Below are 20847 nucleotides of genomic sequence, written 5' to 3' on the forward strand. Positions count from 1 at the left end.
ATGTGAGAAACGACTACGAGAAGAGCACCATCTTCCTGCTGCGTCCACAATGCGATGTCGAGGTCTTTTTTCCCCCACAATGCCTTAATTTTATCCTACAAAATATGCAAAAGGTGCAGATTGAACCCGTGACCAGTTGTTATGGATGGCCCGTACTTACCACGGGATTCGGGCATCCTCTGCAAAAGCGCACTATGCAGTACATTCGCTATTGTGTGGACCTCTGCATCCACGTGTCATCGGTACTATAGAACCAACCTTTGTTTCGCGACCTCCTCTAGCGCTCCCACGGGCGGCAGGGGAGGAAATCCTAGCCGCTGCCGAACCGTGACCTCCTCCCCATCCCTCCCCTCGCCGCCGCCAGAGCGTGCCGGTGGGCGAAGCCCGCCCGCCATGGGCGGCGGCGGGGCGCTTTCTCCTTCTCACGAGGCAGGATCGCCGTGGGGCGATCTACCCTGGCCGGAACGCGTCGTTGTGTGGGGCGCGGCGATGCTGGGCTGCCACGGTGGCGGGCGTGGAGGGCTGCACGAGGCGGGCTGCGTGCTGGTGATGGTTACGGCGGCCGGTGGTCGATCTGCCGGATTTGGACGACGCGGGGGCAATGGCACCTGTGCTAGGCAGAGTCGGGCGAGATCCCCTTCGGGCTGACATCCGTGGTGCACACGGTTTGGCTGGTTGCTCGCCGGATTCGTCTTGTTGCTTGCGCTCGGCCTTCTGGATCGGCGCCGAGGCAGGTCGGGGAGGCATCCCCGGGGTGCTCGTGATGTGCTATTGGTGGCTGTGTGGCCTGGCGTCGGGTGAAGTTACTGACGACGGTGGAGTCCGACGGCCCTTCTCGGCATGGAGGCGGGACATGGTGGTGGTGGTCATCTCCTTCGTCGGAGGTGGTCGGCCTGAGGCTGGGTGGTCGGATCTCCAGATCCGTCATCTAGTCCCGGCTACGAATTGGGGAAACATGGTTGCCGGTGAAAACCGAGCCGACGCCTGGCGATGGTGGCGTTCTGCGCCGTGACCTTGATGAAGGCATCGTCGTGTAACTGTTGTCGACCCACTCGTGTTGTTCCGGGGGAAACCCTAGATCTGGTCTTCCAGATCGGACGATGGCGGCACTATGGTGTCGTTTCTCTCTTGGGAGCATCGTGTGTGGAGCAGCGCCGGAAGACAGAGGCAGGACGTGGAGCGGCTTCGTCTTGCACGGAGCTTCGGTGGAGCTATCAAGTCATGCCTGGCCGACAGGTGCTATGCTGAGTCATGCCTGGTTGGCAGGTGCTACGCACGACAGATCTTCCAGAGTCTTCCCGTCAGGGCGGATGAGCGCAGGGCGGTGGCGTCGACGGATGTCCAGACTGACAAGGACGATGCAGATATCTCTCCTGAAGATGGGTCAGTGGTCCGATGATGATGGCGGCTTATAAAACCTGAGCATCTGCTGTGCGCTTTAGGTAGGCTGCACCGGCTGTTGGTCTCGATACGTTATGTGGATGGATCGGCGACGACACCTGTTTTAGATATAGGGAGTGAGAGCACTCCATATTATCGAGTTTGTAGGTGTGAGTGGTGGCTTTGGGTGGATTGATGTATGTTGTTGTCAGATCTTTATGAAATAATTAATAAAGATGGCTGCATGCATCGATTGATGCAGACGCCAAGGGTTGAACCTCCTTTTCTAAAAAAATGCAGTACTGCAGAGATCTCCATCCGTTACCACAACACCCACAACTAGTTTCTTGTTATGTGAGAGTTGCCATGGCCATTTAACAATACACCACTGTCTATATTGAAACTTTTGATATATGTGTTTATAGTTGGTGGTGAGATAAAGGACTAACCAATGGTAAGCAAATTTACCATCCAGTAACCAAATCCTTGGGCGCCACGCAAGGCCAGCTACCTTCCAGGTGTTAATATGCATTTTTAACTATACAACAATCAAATACTATATATAATATACATTTTTTGTTTTAGTTCATACATCATCAATTCCAATATTCATGTTTCATAAAATCAAATCTCTTCAAATATATTGTAACTGATTTCTGCAATAACGCGCAAGGCGTTATCTAGTTTAAAATTGTTTTTTAGATATCCAAATTTTAGGCTTGCCATTGGAGATGCTAACCGACAAGCGATATTACCTCCAAAACCACCAATATTAGCTAGATTATCAGCTATTCTATTTTGATCACGTACTAATTTCACAGGAGTAAGCTATAGTAATGTCAAGTGATGCTTGATTTCACTCATCAAGTGTCCATAAGCAAATTGATTGAGCCAGGGGTAAAAATTCAAACATTATCGAGGACCCTGTCCAACTGCCCCCGTGTCGTCCCCGCTAGGGCTACTCGGGCGGCGCCCAAACCCTAGCCGCTGGGGGCGCGATCTTCCTCTTCCCCTCCCTCCGCCGCCGCCGGGCTAAGCCCGGAGGCCGACGGCGGTGGTCGAGGACTCCCACTCTCCCACGTCTTAGGGGTGATGCGGGGCCCCTAAACACGTGGTGGCGCGGCCGATCCAATCTATGCGGCGCGACGGCGATGGCTGCGACAGGCAGCGACGTGGTGACCGGCCCTGCCTCGGGCGGTATCAGCTGTAGGCATGGCGCGTCACTGTATCGGGAAGGATGGTGGCTACGGTCGGCGGCGGCGCGCCATCGGGTGTCGGATCGGCGGAGGCGGCGTGGAGAGCCTGGTGGACTGTTCGACGGCGCCTCTGATCATATCTGATCTAGTCGGTGCAGCCGGCGGTGGTGGCCATCTCCTCCGTTGGAGGTGGTCGGCCTGAGGCTGGATGGTTAGATCTCGAGATCCATCATCTAGTCCCGGCTGCAAGTCGGGAAGACAGAGTTGCCGGTAAAAACTGAGCCGACGGCAGGCGATGGCGGTGTTCTGCGTCGTTACCTTGATGAAGGCATCATCGTGTAACTTCTGTTGACCCACTTGTGCTGCTCCAGGGGAAACTCTAAGATCTGGTCTTCCAGATCGGACGATGACGGCACTGCGGTGTCGTTTCTCTCCTGGGAGCATCGTTTGTGGAGCAGCGCTGGAAGATAGAGGCAAGAGGTGGAGCGGCTTCGTCTTGCACGGAGCTTCGGTGGAGATGTCAAAGTCATACCTGGCCGGCAGGTGCTACGCTGTGTCATGCCTAGTCGGCAGGTGCTACGCACGACAGATCCTCCAGAATCTTCGCGTCTGGATGGACGAGCGCAGGGCGGTGGCGCCATGGTGGCGTCGAAGGATGGACGGACTGGCAAGGATGATTCGGATCTCTCTCCCGAAGATGGGTCAGCAGTTCGATGATGATGGCGCGACTTCTAAAACGTGTGCATGTGGTGTACGCTTTAGGTCTGCTACATCGGCTTTAGTTCCGATACATTATGTGGATGGATTGATGACGACACCGGTTTAGATATGGGGAGTGAGAGCACTCCATATTATTGAGTTTTGTAGGTGTGAGTGATGGCTTCGGGTGGCTTGATGTATATTCTTGTTAGACCTTTGTTGAATAATAAATAATAGATAATGGGCAGACCTTGCCACGGTCGCCGCCGCCGCCGCGCGATTCGCGGGGATCAGGTGGGTGTCTGTCTGCGGGGGTATGCTGCGTTGAAACACACACTGCGTTTCAATGGTCGGTCGCCTCAAAGCGCGTCGCACGTGGTTATCTGGTCGCGGGATCTGACGGCTGAGCGCTGGTTGATCCAACGGCTGTCGAGGCGGTTTACTTTCTCAACAAATCAACCGGCTGATTTGTAGCACGCGCCATAGGCAAAACATACTCCCTTCGTTCCGAATTACTTGTCTTGGATTTGTCTAGATATGGATGCATCTAGACTCATTTTAGTGCTAGATACCTCCGTATCTAGACAAATCTAAGACAAGTAATTCGGAACGGAGGGAGTAGATGATAGATCCATCCGTCCGAAAATAGTGGAGGAGATGAAAAAGAAACGATTTGGTGAAGAAGACGTAGAGGCCGGCAGAACTAATCGACGAGGAGTAATTGTGTGGACGATGGCAGATGGGTCTACATGGAAAGTTGGAAGCGGGGACGGTTCATGTTTTGTTGCTTACCAAACACACTGTGTCATTATGCATGTTGTACAGTTGCTCATGTGGCACAGATGGCCCACTTGATGATGTGGATAGACTTCATGTAGAGATAAATATAGTAGTGGGGTGAACTTCTTAAGTATATAGGATATGCATTTTTTTGTCTTAGTTCATTTCCAATATTCATGTTTCATAAAATGAAATCTCTAGAAATATATTGGAACAGATTTTCGCAACAACGCGAGAGGGGTCATCTAGTTTAAAACCGTTTTGAGATATCCAAATTTTAGGCTTGCTGTTGGAGATGCTAACCAACAAGCGGTATTACCTCCAAAACAACCAATATTAGCTAGATTGTCAGCTATTCTATTTTGATCACGGACTAATTTCACATGAGTAAACTCTAGTAATGTCAAGTGATGCTTGATTTCACTCATCAGGTGTCCATAAGCAGATTGATTGAGCAACCGGGCCGGGCCTTGGGCCCTTTCATGTACTACCTCGAAAGAAAGAAAAAAGAAAAAAAACGTCCCAATTTCCCCACACCCACGACCGCGAGCAGAAATCCCTAACCTGTCCCGACCCAACTCGCCGCCGCCGCCGCCGCCGCCGCCGTCGCCAAGGAACCCTAGCGTGTTGATGGCATCGACGGAGGAGCAAGTCTTCCTTGAATCGAGGAACCTGTCATATGATGGCGCCCACCACCCCGACGCCTGCACCGACTGGGATTACCCGGAAGACCCAGGCGACCGGCGGAACGGGGTGGAGGTTGCCGAGCTCCATGACCAGCCGGCGCGCATGAGCACCTGTGCGTATATCGTGCATCTCCACTCTTCCTCACTGGAATTCCTCTTACTGATATTGTTTCCGCCAACTCAATTATTCGTTGATCAAATACTTATTTGTCTATTGTCACCGAGCAGCAGATTCAGATCCATGTGAAGTCGCCAGGCGTGCCTTGGACCTCATGTTCCCGCGGGAGGAGGACAGCGATGACTGCTGGAGCACCTGGAGCGCACGGGAGAAGGGCAGTGATGACGACGATGAACAAGGTAGCCAATTCCCCCTACAGATGTGTTAAGTATCCATAGATCCTTGATTTACATTGATTGATTCTCTAGGAGGGGAAGAAGGCGATGGTAGCACACAGGAGAGCAGCGATTATGAAGACGACGGCCGCAATTGCCAAGTGATACTAGCCGAGACAAACTGTCCAGGTAGCTGCTGATTCTCTCAACAGATGAAACAAAAATACTCCTATATATTTATCTGCTGAGCTGTTCTACATCAATTCTTCAGGAAAGCTCTACCCCGAGAGCCAAGCAGAGGCCATAGATGACAAATGGGTACATAGGTACTCCCAACAGCTTACAGAACACGAGAAGCTGTGCAGGGAGATTATGGCTCTGCGAGATGATGAAGATGATGATGATGAGGAGGAGGAGGAGAAGGATGATGATGCTCCTTGCCCCGTCTATCCCATGAGAGTGTTCCCTGACGCAACAGGTGCCTGTGTCCTTGGGCTCAAGTGCCACCATCGTATCTACAGGACCCATGACACTTCCACCAGTAAGTGCTGTTTGCCATTCGTTGATTCCTAGTAATTAATTCATCTGCCGTTGTGATATACTGACTAGCACAATGCTCGTGCGTTGCTACGAAACCATTAAAAATGAGGAATTACTGGTGTTTTGTGGCTGTTGCATGGTTCACAATTAAAAAGAGTGTGAATATAATAAAAAATCATGTTGCAGTCGCTAGAGAGTCTCGAGCGACCGTAGTAGGTCCTTTGCAAGATTTATAGTCAGATACATTTTGAATTTGGAACACAGGATAATGGGCGTTAGTAAGTTGAATGCACACGATCGTAGATTAGGTAGGAGGACAACATCTCTCGCCTAATTTGTTTGCCCTCTTCTGCTATGACATAGAACCGAAGAATTGGTTGGGCAGAGAAACTAAAATCAAGGCCATTATTTTGAATTGGAGGCATAGTTGCATTTATAACTTTTGTTTTTACAAGAGTGTTATTCTCACACTAGGGTAGCAGTGTATTTGTTTATTCGGGATAGGTCTCACACCTAGTAAAAGTTACATTTGTTTATTTATGTCTCTTGGAATGTTGCTAGTCCCACATGTGGGTAGTGCACAACTCCAACCTTTATAAGTAGGAAAGATATCTAATTATCTATGTATTTTGTTACCAACTTGCTTTTGTTTTCACTAAAATAATAACTTGCTTTTGTTCTCACTAAATAATTGCAGCCCCATCAACTCTTGGAAAGCGCACACCAAGTTATATGCTACAATTATTCTGCATGCGTCTATCAAGCTTTGAACCCTTGTATCCCATTAGTGTGTATGGAATATTTGCCATTCGGGATTACTTGGACAAGCGACGGAACTACGTCTTTAACCGTCCCAGGGATGACGCTGTCACGATTGAAAAGAAGGTAATTAAGACTTCCTTTCCTCCTGAAGATAGTATGCTTGTTTTTCTTTCGGAAATGGTTGATTGATGTATTATTAAAACACTGATATTTATGTCAGTTTGGTTCTTTGATTTGTCTCCTTCATTACTCGCATCTATTAAAAGATGTGTGAGAGGTCAGGTTAATTTGTTTCTCCATGTTCAAAAGGTCTGCTTTTATTTTGTTAAGCATTAGATAGATGATCACATCAAGCCATCAGACCAGTTCTCAAAATTGGATATGATTATACTTTTACCACCAACATACAAAACTGGTCATCTTGTTAATATACTTCAATATAGACACTTACTCTATTTCTTTGTCGTTTTTTATTACACATGTGCAATTAAGACGGTTATAACTCCCAATCAGCTAGATAGTAGAGGGGCATTAGGTAATTATTGTGAGGTCCCTAGTGGTAATCTAATCTGATATGTCATAAATGTTGAGCAATTGATAAAACGGACACAATTGCATTAACTTGCATGTCTTGGATATGTAAAAAAAAGGAACCTCAAGATGGGAGTATCACTCAATAGTTAATTTGAACATGTGCAAGTATATCTTACTGAGTTTGTTGTGTTGATACATGCTAATGTATGTGGAAGTGGATATCGCTTATTAGTTCTAACAAGCTGTTAAATCCTAGGGTTCCTTTGTCATACCACTTTGTAGCCCTTGTCGAGGAATGTATTTGTTGGATAAGGCTTTAGTAGAAGTTGATCTTTGGGTAAAGAAAGAAGGGGATGAATCAGATGACAAGCAACTACTTTCTGCATATGCTGAGATTGATGTACGGACTGAAGCTGATCTCATGCTTTATGAACGGATTTCTGGTGATAATTGCAATTTGGACTTGAAATATATAGTCCTTTCAGAAAGTGTTGAGGCTGTAATACAAGTATATGCAAAGGTCAGCCATCCTCACCATGTGTTGTTCACTGCTTTTAGCACCGAATATGATAACTATCCTCTTCGTGGGGTTGTGCTGTTTGATGACAAATTATTTGGTGAGGAAAAACTATTCAAGCATGTTGTCGCGGTGAAAGCAAATGAAGAACTGCATATTTTTTTAGAAGTGAACGGTTCAGTGTTCAAGTGGACTTTTCAAGATGAACATGTTGGAGCTGTTGTTTCTCCTGATGACTCAATCTTGGACTATGGACAGTTCTTCGTGAGAGTATTGTTTGCTCCAAAGGATTATAGGGGAAGCTCAGCTCCAACATTCTGACAGTGTCGCCATTGGCTGAAAGCCTGAAGCTCGTGCAGAAAAAGTGATGTTGCTTTTCCTGGTCTTGTAATTGCGTAACAGTTGAATTTATCTTTTTAAGCCCTCTTAGGCAGACATCAGAAGTATTATATTTTTATGGGAAGTGTTTAGAAACGGCGCACCGGCCGAACCGTTCTGCCGGTTCACACGCCACGCTGGCAAACGCGCCCGCGCATCCCCGCCTCCTTTCTTACGCGCCTCCATCCCCTACCTTCAGCCTACGTGCGCGCACCTCCCCTCCCCCGAGCTGCGACTGGGCCTCCACGAACTTCATCGCCGGCGGCCAGGCGCTCCCTCGCCGGCCGTCATGGCTGCCTGCTGCGATGGCCAGATCCATCCCCAACCTACAGCCTTTAAGGGCGCGCATCCCCTCCCCTCCTCCTCTCGGGCAGCGACTGGGCCACCACAAGCTCCATCGCCGGCGGCCAGGGCGCTCCCTCGCCGCCCGCCATAACTGTCTACCCGCCATGCCCGGATCCACCCGCGTATAGAAGTGTTGCAACCGTCACCTAAAAAAGCTTCAACCATAGACATAGAAAGCTTCAATGGCACTGCACAACAAGGGGAAGCTGCAACCATAGTTGAATTTTGCTACTACCGGCGAAGCTTTTTGCTACATCCATCAGGCGGAGCTCGGACCTCGCGACGACGACAACGATGTTTTGCTGCAACCGTAGCAGGATTTTGCTACAACTAGCATCGTTTTTTGCTACAACCGGCATAATGTTTTGCTACATCCATCATGGCCGAGCTGCGCCCCGCGACGGCGACGACGGCTTTTTGTTACAACTGTCATAGGTATTTGCTACGTCCGGCAACGGGCTTTGTTACATCCGTTTATTTTTTTTAGAATGCAAATGTTCGCTACAACCCATTCTTTTTTGTTGCAACCATGTCTTCATTTTGCTACGACCAACAACGAAAAATGCTACAACGGCCAATTATATTTGCTGGAACCAGTCAATCGTCAGCGAGGCGGAGCTGCATCCATGGCGTGCGCAGGCGGGATCCATCCATGGCGAGCGCGGACGGCGAAGCTGCATCCATGGCGAGCGCGGCCAGCGGAGCTGCATCCATGGCGAGCGCGGCCAGAGGAGCTACATCCATGGCGAGCGCGGATCTCCGACGAGCGCGGGCGGCGGAGCTGCATCCATGGCGACCGCTGTTCTTGGGCAAACGCAGAAGGCCGGCGAGGGCGCCCACCGGCGACGAGGGAACGCCGCGGTGGTGCTTCAAACTCGGCCGTTTTCTCGCGCGGTATGGCGTGGTCTCGGCGGCGCTCGGGGGGAGGAGACAATGTTTCTGCGAGAGGAAGAAGGGAGCTGGGCGAATCGTTTTTTTACCTAGATCTGACGGTCTCCGCGATTTGATCTGACGGCCCGCGCGCGACCGGCCGAAACGTTGGGCCGGTGCGCCGGCGCAGATCACTGCCCTATTTTTATAGCCTTAAACCCGTGAAAACAAGTGAAACTGTTGACTTATGTGGTCCATCTTTGTAATATGACTGCTGGAAACCTGAACATGTTCAAGTCCATTTCCTCTATTATTTTCTCAGTGCCACTATTTTCCTTATAATTTGGATGAATCCTTGTTCAAATCAAGTGTTTATTATACTCGGCTTATTGAGCAGGTGTATTTGCTGATCAAATTTAAGTAAAACCCATCATATGTTTTTTCTTGAGCTTGCACAAGTTTCTCTTGTTTTCATGTGGTAATAAAGCAGAAGTTGAAACAGAACTGAAACCCATGAGTTTAATTACACCCATGGTACAAGAACCTGGAGCAATTTAACAGATTCATACACAATCTTGAAACCCCCCAAAAGTAAGGGAAATACTTTCTATCTATAGTCTGATGAAAGGCCGACGTCAGACCAACCCAATGCCGTTGATTCAATTAGAATCTGATGGTCACGTATTGATGCCACCGTGTGTCACGCTTGCATGTTCAATTTTCATCCCCTATCTCTCCTTGGGAGCTCTCTCAATCTCTGCTTGTAACCTATGCTTTCATGCTTAATAAAATTAGGAATGATTAACATACCACTTGCTAGTGTATGTAACTGTACGCTTCCATTCTTATTTCTTATTGCTTCAAAATTGTTATTGTGCTATCTTTCGGATGTTGCAGAAGCAAATTCTCTGGTCAATGGAAACAAAATTATACAATGCGGTGACCTTAACGTGTCTTCCTTTCCATGACGCCGAAAGATGGGAATTAAGTGCTTACGAGCCATTCTTCTATGTAAAGCATGTGTGGGGGAACATACCGCATAGCAGACAGAAGCAATGTCATAGGATATGTCATAGGATATAGAAAGCACAAACATGAGCATATGAAGCAGTGTAATATTTTTGCAACATGAAGGAAGCAAATGTATTGGTAGTCGAACACAAGTTATATGAGTAGATGAAGCACATAAATTTCAGCGACTTGAATGAAGTAAGATATCAGAAATGTAGATGAATGGGGCACAACCGCAGTTTGAGCGCAGAGCAAGGTGGATATCATTACAACATACCATGTACTGAATAGATGAGAATACAAGATAAAGGCTTACACTCGCCACAAGCTACAACATAAATACAACAGTACATCAATACATAGCAATCATCATACAGAAGAGCAGGATCCGACTACGGATGAAATCAAACGGAAAAAGAAGAACGACATCCACCTACTAACCCCAGGCTCCCGACCCGGAACCTATCCCTTGGTCGAAGAAGATGAAGCAGAAGAACTCCAAACAAGCAAGCATCGCTCTCTCGTCAAATCATCGTATAACCTGTACCTGCAACTGTTGTTGTAGTAATCTGCGAGCCACGAGGACTCAGCAATCCCATTACCATGGGTATCAAGACTAGCAAAGCTTAATTGACATGGAATGTGTCGTGGAATTGTCACGGCAGATGTCCTCTTGCAAGGACTTAGTCATGGAGCCATCGCAATTAGGAAGCTTAAAGGGGTTAATCGGGACAAAGGACACGCGATGTTTATACTAGTTCAGCCCCTTATGGTGAAGGAAGGCCTACGTCTAGTTGGGTTGGTATTGCTTGAGGTTTCAATGACCAGGGAGCGAGATACGCTATGCCTGGCTCTCGATGAGTTGTTTCTTGCCCTAAGCCGCCGGCGGTCGCCCCCTTATATACACGGGTTGACGCCCTGCGGCTTGCAGAGTCCCGGCCGACTCATAAACAGTGTCCGGCTCGGTGACTAGTTACTTCTACCTTACAATACAAGTCATGCCATCATGGCGGTTTATCTCTATGGGCTTTAAGTCGCCTGTGGGCCTTTAAACCCTTTACTGAACCGCCATCTTCATGTCTTGGTCTTGGGCTTCAGACGGGCTTCTCTTTGCGTAACCCAGCCCCTCCTGGGCGGCTTACATAATAGTTATATCCCCGACATTAGGCCCCAGATTGATTTGAACCGGTTCATGTCAATCTTTGAAAACCTTATAAACTGGCCTTTAGTCTTCTGTCTTGTGTGAAAATTGTAACCCGCCATGACGTCATCATCTGGATCCGGGTTAAATCATCGTGACGTCATCTTCAATAAAAATTATATTTTAATTCGTCATATCTTCAACGGATCTCTGCCTTTACTGACCCTCCCGAAAATCGAGGCGTCGGGGCCGCTGGATAATGATGTCTTGATCTCCTCGTTTCTCGCGCCGTCTCAGTCGGCCCTCCTTATAAATAGGTGCGACCTAGGTCTTTTTCATTTCCTCCGGTCGTCTTCTTCCTCGCACTCCCTTTTCTGCGACTCGAGCTCCGCCGCCGTCGCCGCCGTCGAGCTCCTTGTCTTCACCAACTCAGGCCGCTGCATCGACCTGAATCTGACTAGAGAAACGCGATGAACCTCTGCCGCAGCTCCGCATCTGTAAGTCCCTTTTCCTTTCTGTCTTAGATCTGCATTATAGTGTTCATCGAGTTCGCCGGTGTTCATCGCCGCCCGCGGCGAACCCTTGATGTATTTCACCTCCGATGACCTATTCAGATCGTTGGATAGCATAGAGCTGCTGCGGTGACTGTTTCATGCTTATCTCGGACACAAACAGATCTCTTTTCTTTGTTTAGAGGCTTCCTCGAGTGTACGAACTTCCCTGTACTGTTTTAGGTCTAGAAATTTTTCCTTTCCAGAGCATCGTTTGATCCAAAATAATATTTGCAATTTGTGAAACCTGTTTGCTCCACACTTAGCCAAAAACTGCGTCTAGTTTCAGCCATAGTAGTTTGTGTAACCGGTTTAAGATAACACCGGCTGTCAGCACCGCTTGCTTCTGGTGACTTAAGAAAACCTTAATCATCTTAATACCTGCAGCTGTTTAAACATTATCATATAGTTACCTGTATGTCATTAGGCCCCTTCTTAAGCCGCCATCTTAAATAACCCAATAATGCTTATTCTCCGGGTTATAATAAATCAGAAAATTTCCTGTATCTTGTTGTAGGCTTTCAATTACACAATGGCACCCAAAGCTGTCAAACCCCCCGGTGACCTGCAACTGGGTCAAATCCACCGTTACAGAGAGCAAACTGTCCGAGTTTGTAAAGTCTGGCCATCTGCCCAAGAAGGATGTCATGTCTTATCGTGCTCCTGACCCGTCTGAGGAGAAACCTCAACCCAAGGAAGGGGAGGTAATAGTTTTTACAGATCATATGAGCCGGGGCTTCGCTCCACCCGGTTCAAAATTCTTTAGAGACGTTTTGCACTTCTTTGACTTAAGACCTCAAGACATCGGGACCAATTCCGTGTCAAACATCTGCAACTTCCAAGTTTTTTGTGAGGTTTACCTTGGAGAAGAGCCCAGCCTACTTTTGTTCAGGGAATTGTTCTATCTGAACCGACAGAATGAGCGCGCCAACGGGCCCAGTCTGGAACTTGGTGGCATATCAATTCAAAGGCGGAGAGACTGCTTGTTCCCTTATGCTGAATTGCCGAGCCATCCAAAGGACTAGAACCAAACATGGTTCTACTGCCAGGATTCCTCTCCGGCTGGTGAAAACCCGCTGCCCGGCTTCCGTGCATTACGCCTTGAATCTACTCACCCGCTGCCGGATAAGTTGACTGCCGTTGAACGTCTGCCACTCACCCCCAAGATCAAGAAGATTAAAACTCTCTTGGGGAACGTCTTGGATGACATTGACCTGGTCCGAGTCTGGGTTGCTTGGAGAATAATTCCATTAAGCCGTCGCCCCGGTTTAATGTGTAACTACTCAGGCGAGAAAGATGACCCTCAACGTCATAGCCCTGACGACTTACCAGATGACGTAGTGGAGGCTACCACTCAGTCTTTATTAAAGGAGGGTACAGTGACCAGTAACGCCTTCGGGTTACTGCCTTTCTGCAAACAAAACCCGGCCCCTGCAGTAAGTCATCAGCCTCAATGATTACTTTTACTATGTCATATTTTATTCTTACTCATAACCCTCTATAACCCTTTACAAGCTAATGACAACTTCTGTAAAGTCCAGTATGATCATGAGGCGGCCAAGCAAGCCAGGGCGATCAAGAGAGCCGAAAGAAAAACCGCCAAGCCTACCACTTCGAGGAAAAGGAAGCCAAACGCTTCTGAGATGTTCCAACTTGATGATTCTGAGGATAATGAGGAAGAGGTAACTTTTAAACTTCCCTGACTATTTTATCATCATTTCACTGACATGATTTCTCTTTCAGGAAGACACGGGAAACAGCCAACCCGTCGAAGAAGAGGTAACTATAATCTCCTCCGACTCTGAGCCTCTGCCGTGTCAGAAAATTCGAAGAGTAACCCGGAAAGTAAGATTTTCACATCCTTAGGCTTACCAAGACCCTGACTTTCTTTTGAAGCAACAGCAATTTGAAAGCCGGAGGCAGACCCGGACCAGCAAGGATGCAAAGCTCTCCTCCGGCTTGCCTGACACAACCCGGAAGCGTCGGACTGAGGTTATCTCCGACTTATCCCCTTTTTTACCTTTGGCGGGTCTAATCCGTCAACCTCTCAATTCATCTGACTCCAATTATCAGGATACATCTCCTTCATTCGGCGAGTCTATGTAGTCAAACATGCCAGCCTTTAAGACTGCCCCTGGGTAATATAAATTTGTTTACCTTATGCTCTTCCTTATGTCTCTGCACTCATTTTTCCGTTTTGTCCATAGCGTGCAAGTGAAGGCCAAGAAGAAAGTAAAGAAAGATAAGCCGGCCTAGGACCCTGTTGTAACTGAGCCGGCGCTTGGAACGGCCACACCTGATACTTCTGTTCATGAGCCGCCACCTCCATTATCTCATGATGCTCCTGTAACCTCTTCTGACCCGCCTGCTGAACAAGTCATCAATGATTCTGTTAACCCGGAGGCTCCTAGCCCCGCCAAGGCAGACGACCCGGAAGTTGAGTTTCTGAAGACTCAATTTGTTGAGCCGGCACAACCCACTGTACTCGCCAAATGTTCTGCTAAAGAGGAGTTGTTAGAACGCCGTAAGGCCAAGATGGATATCACCGACTATACTCATTTGAGTATTGGAGAAATCGTCTCGGGCTATATCAACCAGGTGCAAAGCAGCCGTGACCTGGAAATTGACATGGTGAAGCAAATACAGCAAAAATCTGAGGTATGACTTATGCTTCATTACTTTCAATCATACTTACTGTACCAGCCCCCAAGTCTATTGCTTATGAGTAAATATGCTGTAGACTTAGAAACATTGTTAGAGCTGCTTGTCCGGATTAAAGAGAAAATATTTAAACCGGATGTAACACAGTACCTTTAACCTGCAAACACACATTAGCCCCCAAGTGTCAAGTATCTTTGCTTGCAAAGTATTTGGGACTTAATATCCAAGACCGGCTTAATAATTTAGAAAGCTTCGGTATACATTAGCCCCCAAGTGCCAATTATCTTTGCTTGCAAAGTGCTTGGGACTTAACATTATTTACCATAATCTTGACTATTATCCGGTGCAATGCAGGCCACCATAAGTCAATTTGAGTCGGAGATTGCTGACCTGAAGAACCGCCTGGCAGCCCAGGAAATTGAAATTCAAAAGGCCAACTCCAAATTTGAATTCAGCGTCTCTGAACAAGAGAAGTTGAAGAAGAATTTTGAGTCGGAAAAGAATATCTGGGCTGACGAAAAGGCCGGACTGGTGACCCCGGCCGAGACAGCAGAGGCGTTACTTGCAAGCACAACTGCCGAACTGACCGGCTTACAACGCCAGATATCTCGGATGGTCTCATCAATCTTTGGTAAGTTATTTCAAGCAATCATTAATTATGGTAAATATTCCTTCAATCGTTACCTGTGTCTTACCTTATGCTTGCCTGTACAGGCCCCAGGAGCACAAACCTCAAGCAGAACACTCTGATCAAATTGAAGGCGGTGTATACTCTAGTGGAGCAACTGTACACCGGGTCACAACATGCTTTGGCCGTTGTGGCCTTATCAAATGATGTGCCCCACCTTTTGCAAGATGTGTTACAACGGCTTGCTGTACTTCCTCAGCGGATTCAAGAGTTGAGACGGGCCCAACCAAGAGCCGGAGCAATAGCCGCTTTGAGCCGGGCCAAAGCCTGGTTACCAGAGCTAGACCCGACCGACATCGCTCTTGGGTATCCAAGTTTAAAGGAGGATGGTGCTCCATTTGATGAAAAGGACTTCACCACCTGCGTGAGGATATACGCCCTGTGGCCACTCAAATTGGAAACGATACTGACCTCACCAAGTATCAGCCGGGTTATGATAAAGAGAATCGAAGAATCCCCACGCCGCATTATGATGATGTCAGCTTGATCCCTCCAATCCGTAAGCACACCTTTGCCCCTGAAGTAGACCCAACCGGTTTAATAGATGATGAAGCTGAGTTTGAGGCCTGGAGTGGCATTGACTGGGCCTCATCATCCTTCCAGGACAAAGCAGCCGGTGGAGAGGCGGAGAAGGATAACCCGGAAGCTTCAGGTCAACCCCAAGAGTAAATTGCCAGGCGCCACCTGCTTATGTCGTTGTAGAAAAACAATGCCGCATCATTCAGACTCGGGGAGTCTTGTAATAGAGTAGAAAATACTTTGAGCTTTGCTATGCCTTCGCGCATGCTTATGGCCCTTAATACTTGCATAAGCCGCCGTCACTATGCACTTCGTAGATTATATGAATCTGTTATGTCCTTGCATAAATGTCTTGCATTGCCCTACACATAAGACAAACAGAAAACCCCTTGGCGACTTATCACTTTTGAGGGTCACATAAGCTTCTGATAACCCGGAATATACACCGAATAATTTCAGGAAATCCAACTTATGATTAAGATGAATAGACATAATCATAATGATGTACCTGTGATGCTTATGGTTACCTTTCTGGCTTCTATAAGCCAACCCCTGAGGGTAAGTTTAACTCCTGAAAATTGGCACATAAAAGTTCACCTGGTATTTATCAACCTGATATAACCAATGTTAAGCCGGAGGATTGCAGTATACTCCATTGTATTTTCAAGAGATTCTCAAGATAGTCAAATATTGACACTTTAAAAAATATAATGAACAAAAATTAAAAAGGCCTCTGATTCGAATACAATCAGTGAACCGTTCCAAAGGGGTTAAGCTAAGATTCGGATACGATCATATAGCCCCCAGTGGCTGTGGCTGTGCCGATCAAGTGGGTATCGACAGCTATGTTCTCTTTGGTTCGAATACGACCTATGTTTGAACAGGAAGCCCCCAAGTGACCATAAGAGTTGTTTAATGATGCTGATTCAAATACGATCCACGTCAGACCCAATGGGGTTAAGCTATGATTCAAATATGATCAAAAAGCCCCCAAGTGGGTTTGGCAGTATGCCGATCAAGTGGGTATCGACAGCTATGTTCTCTTTGGTTCGAATACGACCTATGTTTGAATAGGAAGCCCCCAAGTGATCATGGCTAGATTCAGATATGATCATAAGCCAGACCAAAGGAAAGCCGGATTCAGATGTGACCCGCTCCCTATTGGTTATCTCCACCACAAGTCAAAAAAGACACATAAACCTTTTTGGGGTGGAAAAAGGACAGAGGTCCTGCTTTATTGCTTTATGTAATATATACACATTAGAGCCGGTGGCTCAAGTATAGTAAGGCCGAAGATGAGCGATATTCCATGGCCGGCGGGTCTCCTCCTCCGACTTACGTGAGTCTCTGTGCTCCTGAACATCGATAAGGTAGTATGACCCATTGTTAAGATTCTTGCTAACCACAAAGGGTCCTTCCCAAGGAGGGGATAGCTTGTGCATGTCAGATTGATCCTGGATGAGCCGGAGCACTAAGTCGCCTTCCTGAAAGGTTCTGGACTTAACCCGGCGGCTGTGGTAGCGGCGCAGGTCTTGCTGGTAAATCGCCGAGTGGGCTATTGCCAAGTCTCGCTCTTCATCCAACAGGTCAAGTGCGTCTTGCCGAGCTTTTTCGTTGTCCGCCTCAACATAAGCCGCCACACGGGGTGAATCATGACGGATGTCACTTGGCAGGACCGCCTCTGCTCCATACACTATAAAGAAAGGCGTGTAACCCGTAGATCTGTTAGGTGTGGTATTGATGCTCCAAAGTACAGAAGGTAACTCCTCCACCCAACAACCCGGCGTCCGCTGCAAAGGGACCAAGAGCCGGGGCTTGATACCCTTCAAGATTTTTTGGTTAGCTCGTTCTGCTTGACCATTGGATTGAGGATGAGCCACCGCCGAAACGTCAAGCCGGATATGCTCTCGTTGACAGAACTCATAGGATAAGGGACTAGGATGCAATACACTCATGTATTGATTTCATCTTCATGTCAGTATATTATATACTGCATAGAGGAGAGGGACGAAGGTGCAAGTCTATATCGTGGCTAACTAATTCTCTGGAGTCTAGCTCATGGCTAAAGAATTGCGAGAGATGGTTACAGTGTGCAACGGTATGTTTAAACTAAATCAACTACTTCTATAGATAGTAGCACTAGATATCATAGCGAATGGAACCAAGAGAAAGAAGGCTGAGTTTGTCCATGCAAAAAAGAAAGAAGAAGAGGCTGAGTTTGTGGATCGAAATTTCCTCACACGCACCCCTGCACCACCCAAGAGCAGATCTGGGCCATAGTACGACTTCCTTCGGATACTCTAGATGTAATTGTCACTCCAGCCCAAGCCCCTTGTTTTGGGCATGAAGTTGTGGGATAAAATAATCGGCATGACTGCAAGATGTATCCCGCACACATACTTAATGAGACCATCTTGTTTCTGATCCCTCTCATTCCCATCAGCAAAGGATCAATACCCACACTTATTCTTCTCTCTCTTTCTCATGTACTTCAGTCGGAGTCACCGTGCTATAGTCTCAACAAAAGATCTATGTTAGGTGATTCGGGATGCTCTGGAAAGCAATATATTTTGGTGTGCCAGCTAGGAGACATTAATAGGAGTTAATTCCTTCATTCGCAAAAAAGAAGTTAATTCCTTCAAAGCATTTTGCCCTTCCGTATCAGACCTAAAAAATATGTCGCAGCTCCGTTTACAGACACATGCATTAATCCTGTACGTACGTCCATTTCTTTCTTGCGGAATTTTGCACGTACATGACATGTCCTTTTCATATCCAAACAATAAGGAACAAAGATACTTGTGTGCAAAGTACATTATTTTTTTAAGAGAATAAACTTTTTTTATTGATAAAAGAAGCGTTGTTTGTTTATATCATTGTATCAGACCAATATGACCAGACAATATATAGTTCACTTGAAAGCCCCTACACTTTCAAGTAATCAACCCGCAGTTCACTTTTAAGTGACAAATTGAATCGTTTTTTGCGCTTTTACAGAAAACACCATGTCTTTTATGTTAATTAACCCAGAGTCTGCATAGAATAAATGTTTTTTAAAATATCCATATCTTTTAACCATAACTCCAATTTTAATATGTTAATGTTATATATGAAATTTGATTAGAAAAATGTGTGGAATTCGAATATTATGGTATTTTTACCACTTAACCATTTTTAAAATAATATTTAGAGTGCAAACATAATCAATAGTGCACAAATAAATTATAAACGAAATAAATGTAGCAAGAGAAAATCTCATCTTATGCCATGAGAGAGGTGGCTTACGATTGACCACATTTGAAGCGTGTTGCATTTCTGTAAGCACTATGATCTTCGTATGCGTGAATGCGACGATGAGCAGATGGCAACAAGATGGGATGTCATCTTGTAATAAGGAACATGGACCTATTGATTTTTGACTCATGATTATTTGGGTTGCGGGCATGTGGTATCTTTTTCTTCCATTGCAACGCACCGACTCTTTTGCTAGTCTATATCTATATCTAATAAAAAAACACGGAGTGTTTCTGTTGATTCATCGCCGCGCCATTTTATTAAAAAACTTTATTTTCTGTAAATTAACCCGCAGTACACGTTTAAGTCACAACCGAACCATTTTTTCATTTTCTTAGAAAACCCCCTGACATTTCAGGTAATCAACCCGCCAACGAATAGTTTTTTTTTGTTTTAACAGAAAAACCCTGACTTTTCGGATAATCAATCTGCAACTTATCTAAAACAAAATTATTTGAATTTTCTCAGAAATCCACTTGACGTTTTAATTAATCAACCTGTCGAGGAATCCTTTTTACACTTTAACAGAAAACCCCCCTGACTTTTCATTAATCAATCCGCAACTTATCTAAACAAAAGTATCCATATCTTTTAAACCGTAACTCCGATATAAACATGTTATATATGAAATTTGATAAGACAATTATAGAGAATATAACTATGATATAGGTTTTAGCTGTTAAATAGTTCTAAAATATTATTTTTGGTGCAAACTTAATCTATAGTGCACGGCTCATTTTTCTTTCGTACCGGTGGCAATCTGAATTGCTAATAAACACCCATTAAACCTGATTGAGAGGAAATAAAACATCAATAACCACGCATGCACACCTCTAAAAAACCTTGCGGGAATAAATAACATACTTCTCATCTTATTTCTTGCGAGTGCGTGCACGAGAGAGAGAGAGAGAGAGAGAGAGAGAGAGAGAGAGAGAGAGAGAGAGAGAGAGAGAGAGAGAGAGAGAGAGAGAGAGAGAGAGATTCAAACATGTTTTTGTTACATGAGCACTGAAGCCACCGTGGGCAACACAAACATGATACCATGTGAAAATAAAGGACGTGGACCTATCAGGTTCTTGGGTTGAGAGCGTGTGTTATTTTCTCTCTCATTGCAATGCACGGGCTCTTTATGCTAGTATATAACAATAGTTGGTAAACGAATTAAATATACCACGGTTTCCAAAACAATCAAGGTACCCAGGGACCTAGGTGCCCATCTATTTTACCTATATATATATATATATATATATATATATATATATATATATATATATATATATTTGTGTGTGTGTGTGTGTGTGCATGCATGGTCGTACGAGAAATTCGATGATATATGATTGGTCGTACGAGGGCACGTGGAAGGGATTTAGTCCCGCATCGTGGCCAACCAGGACTAAAGGGTTGGGGGCCTTTAGTCCCGGTTGATGAACTGGGACTAAAGGCCTTTCCCAACCGGGACTATAGGTTGTTTCTCTACTAGTGGTATGTGCTACTGAACTTGGTGCGACAACTATTGTTTGTACATCGGAAAGAATGCTTCTTCTTCTCCTTCACTAATGCATGCTATTTGACCAGTCTTTCTTATTATTTTATCACTGATGTGTGTAAGTTGATTAACTATCTAATAAAACGAACTTCTACTTTCAAGGTCCAGTAGTGTTCTGTTTGCAGTCTTTTGTACCCCCAACTCATTTGATCTCGCCCTTTGCGCCATTGGCGCAACGGTCATCTAGTATTGGAACGGATGAAAGGGGATTGGATCACCATCCATCTGAGCGAGCAGTCATGGAGGGAGTGAGACGATTGGCGTTTTTCACATATTTTTCTTCCATCATTTAAAGCTTTCATTTTCTTAAGGTCTGTTACAGGCATTTAGGCATTCAAGAGATTGTTATCTTATAAGGAGATTAATCATAATCCAAGATTTGCATGGAATTTGTGTCAAACTTTATATAAGATAGG

At 46.0% G+C, this 20847-nt stretch overlaps 1 protein-coding gene across 2 annotated transcripts; it reads left to right on the forward strand.

Moving 5' to 3' along the window:
- The first annotated feature begins 4555 nt into the window (after window positions 1-4555).
- LOC123187629 (uncharacterized) lies at window positions 4556-7884 on the forward strand. 2 transcript variants are annotated; one of them, XM_044599549.1, is made up of 6 exons: window positions 4556-4854; window positions 4970-5098; window positions 5168-5263; window positions 5346-5615; window positions 6312-6499; window positions 7167-7884. In XM_044599549.1, exons 1-6 carry the CDS (start codon window positions 4686-4688, stop codon window positions 7746-7748), a joined length of 1434 nt encoding a protein of 477 aa, XP_044455484.1. In that variant the 5' UTR covers window positions 4556-4685; the 3' UTR covers window positions 7749-7884. The 2 variants fall into 2 exon arrangements, with proteins under 2 accessions (XP_044455484.1, XP_044455492.1); XM_044599557.1 differs by having other exon boundaries at window positions 4973-5098.
- The last annotated feature ends 12963 nt before the right edge of the window (window positions 7885-20847 follow it).

The sequence above is a fragment of the Triticum aestivum genome, chromosome 1A (assembly GCF_018294505.1).
Source record: "Triticum aestivum cultivar Chinese Spring chromosome 1A, IWGSC CS RefSeq v2.1, whole genome shotgun sequence".
Lineage (NCBI taxonomy): Eukaryota > Viridiplantae > Streptophyta > Magnoliopsida > Poales > Poaceae > Triticum > Triticum aestivum.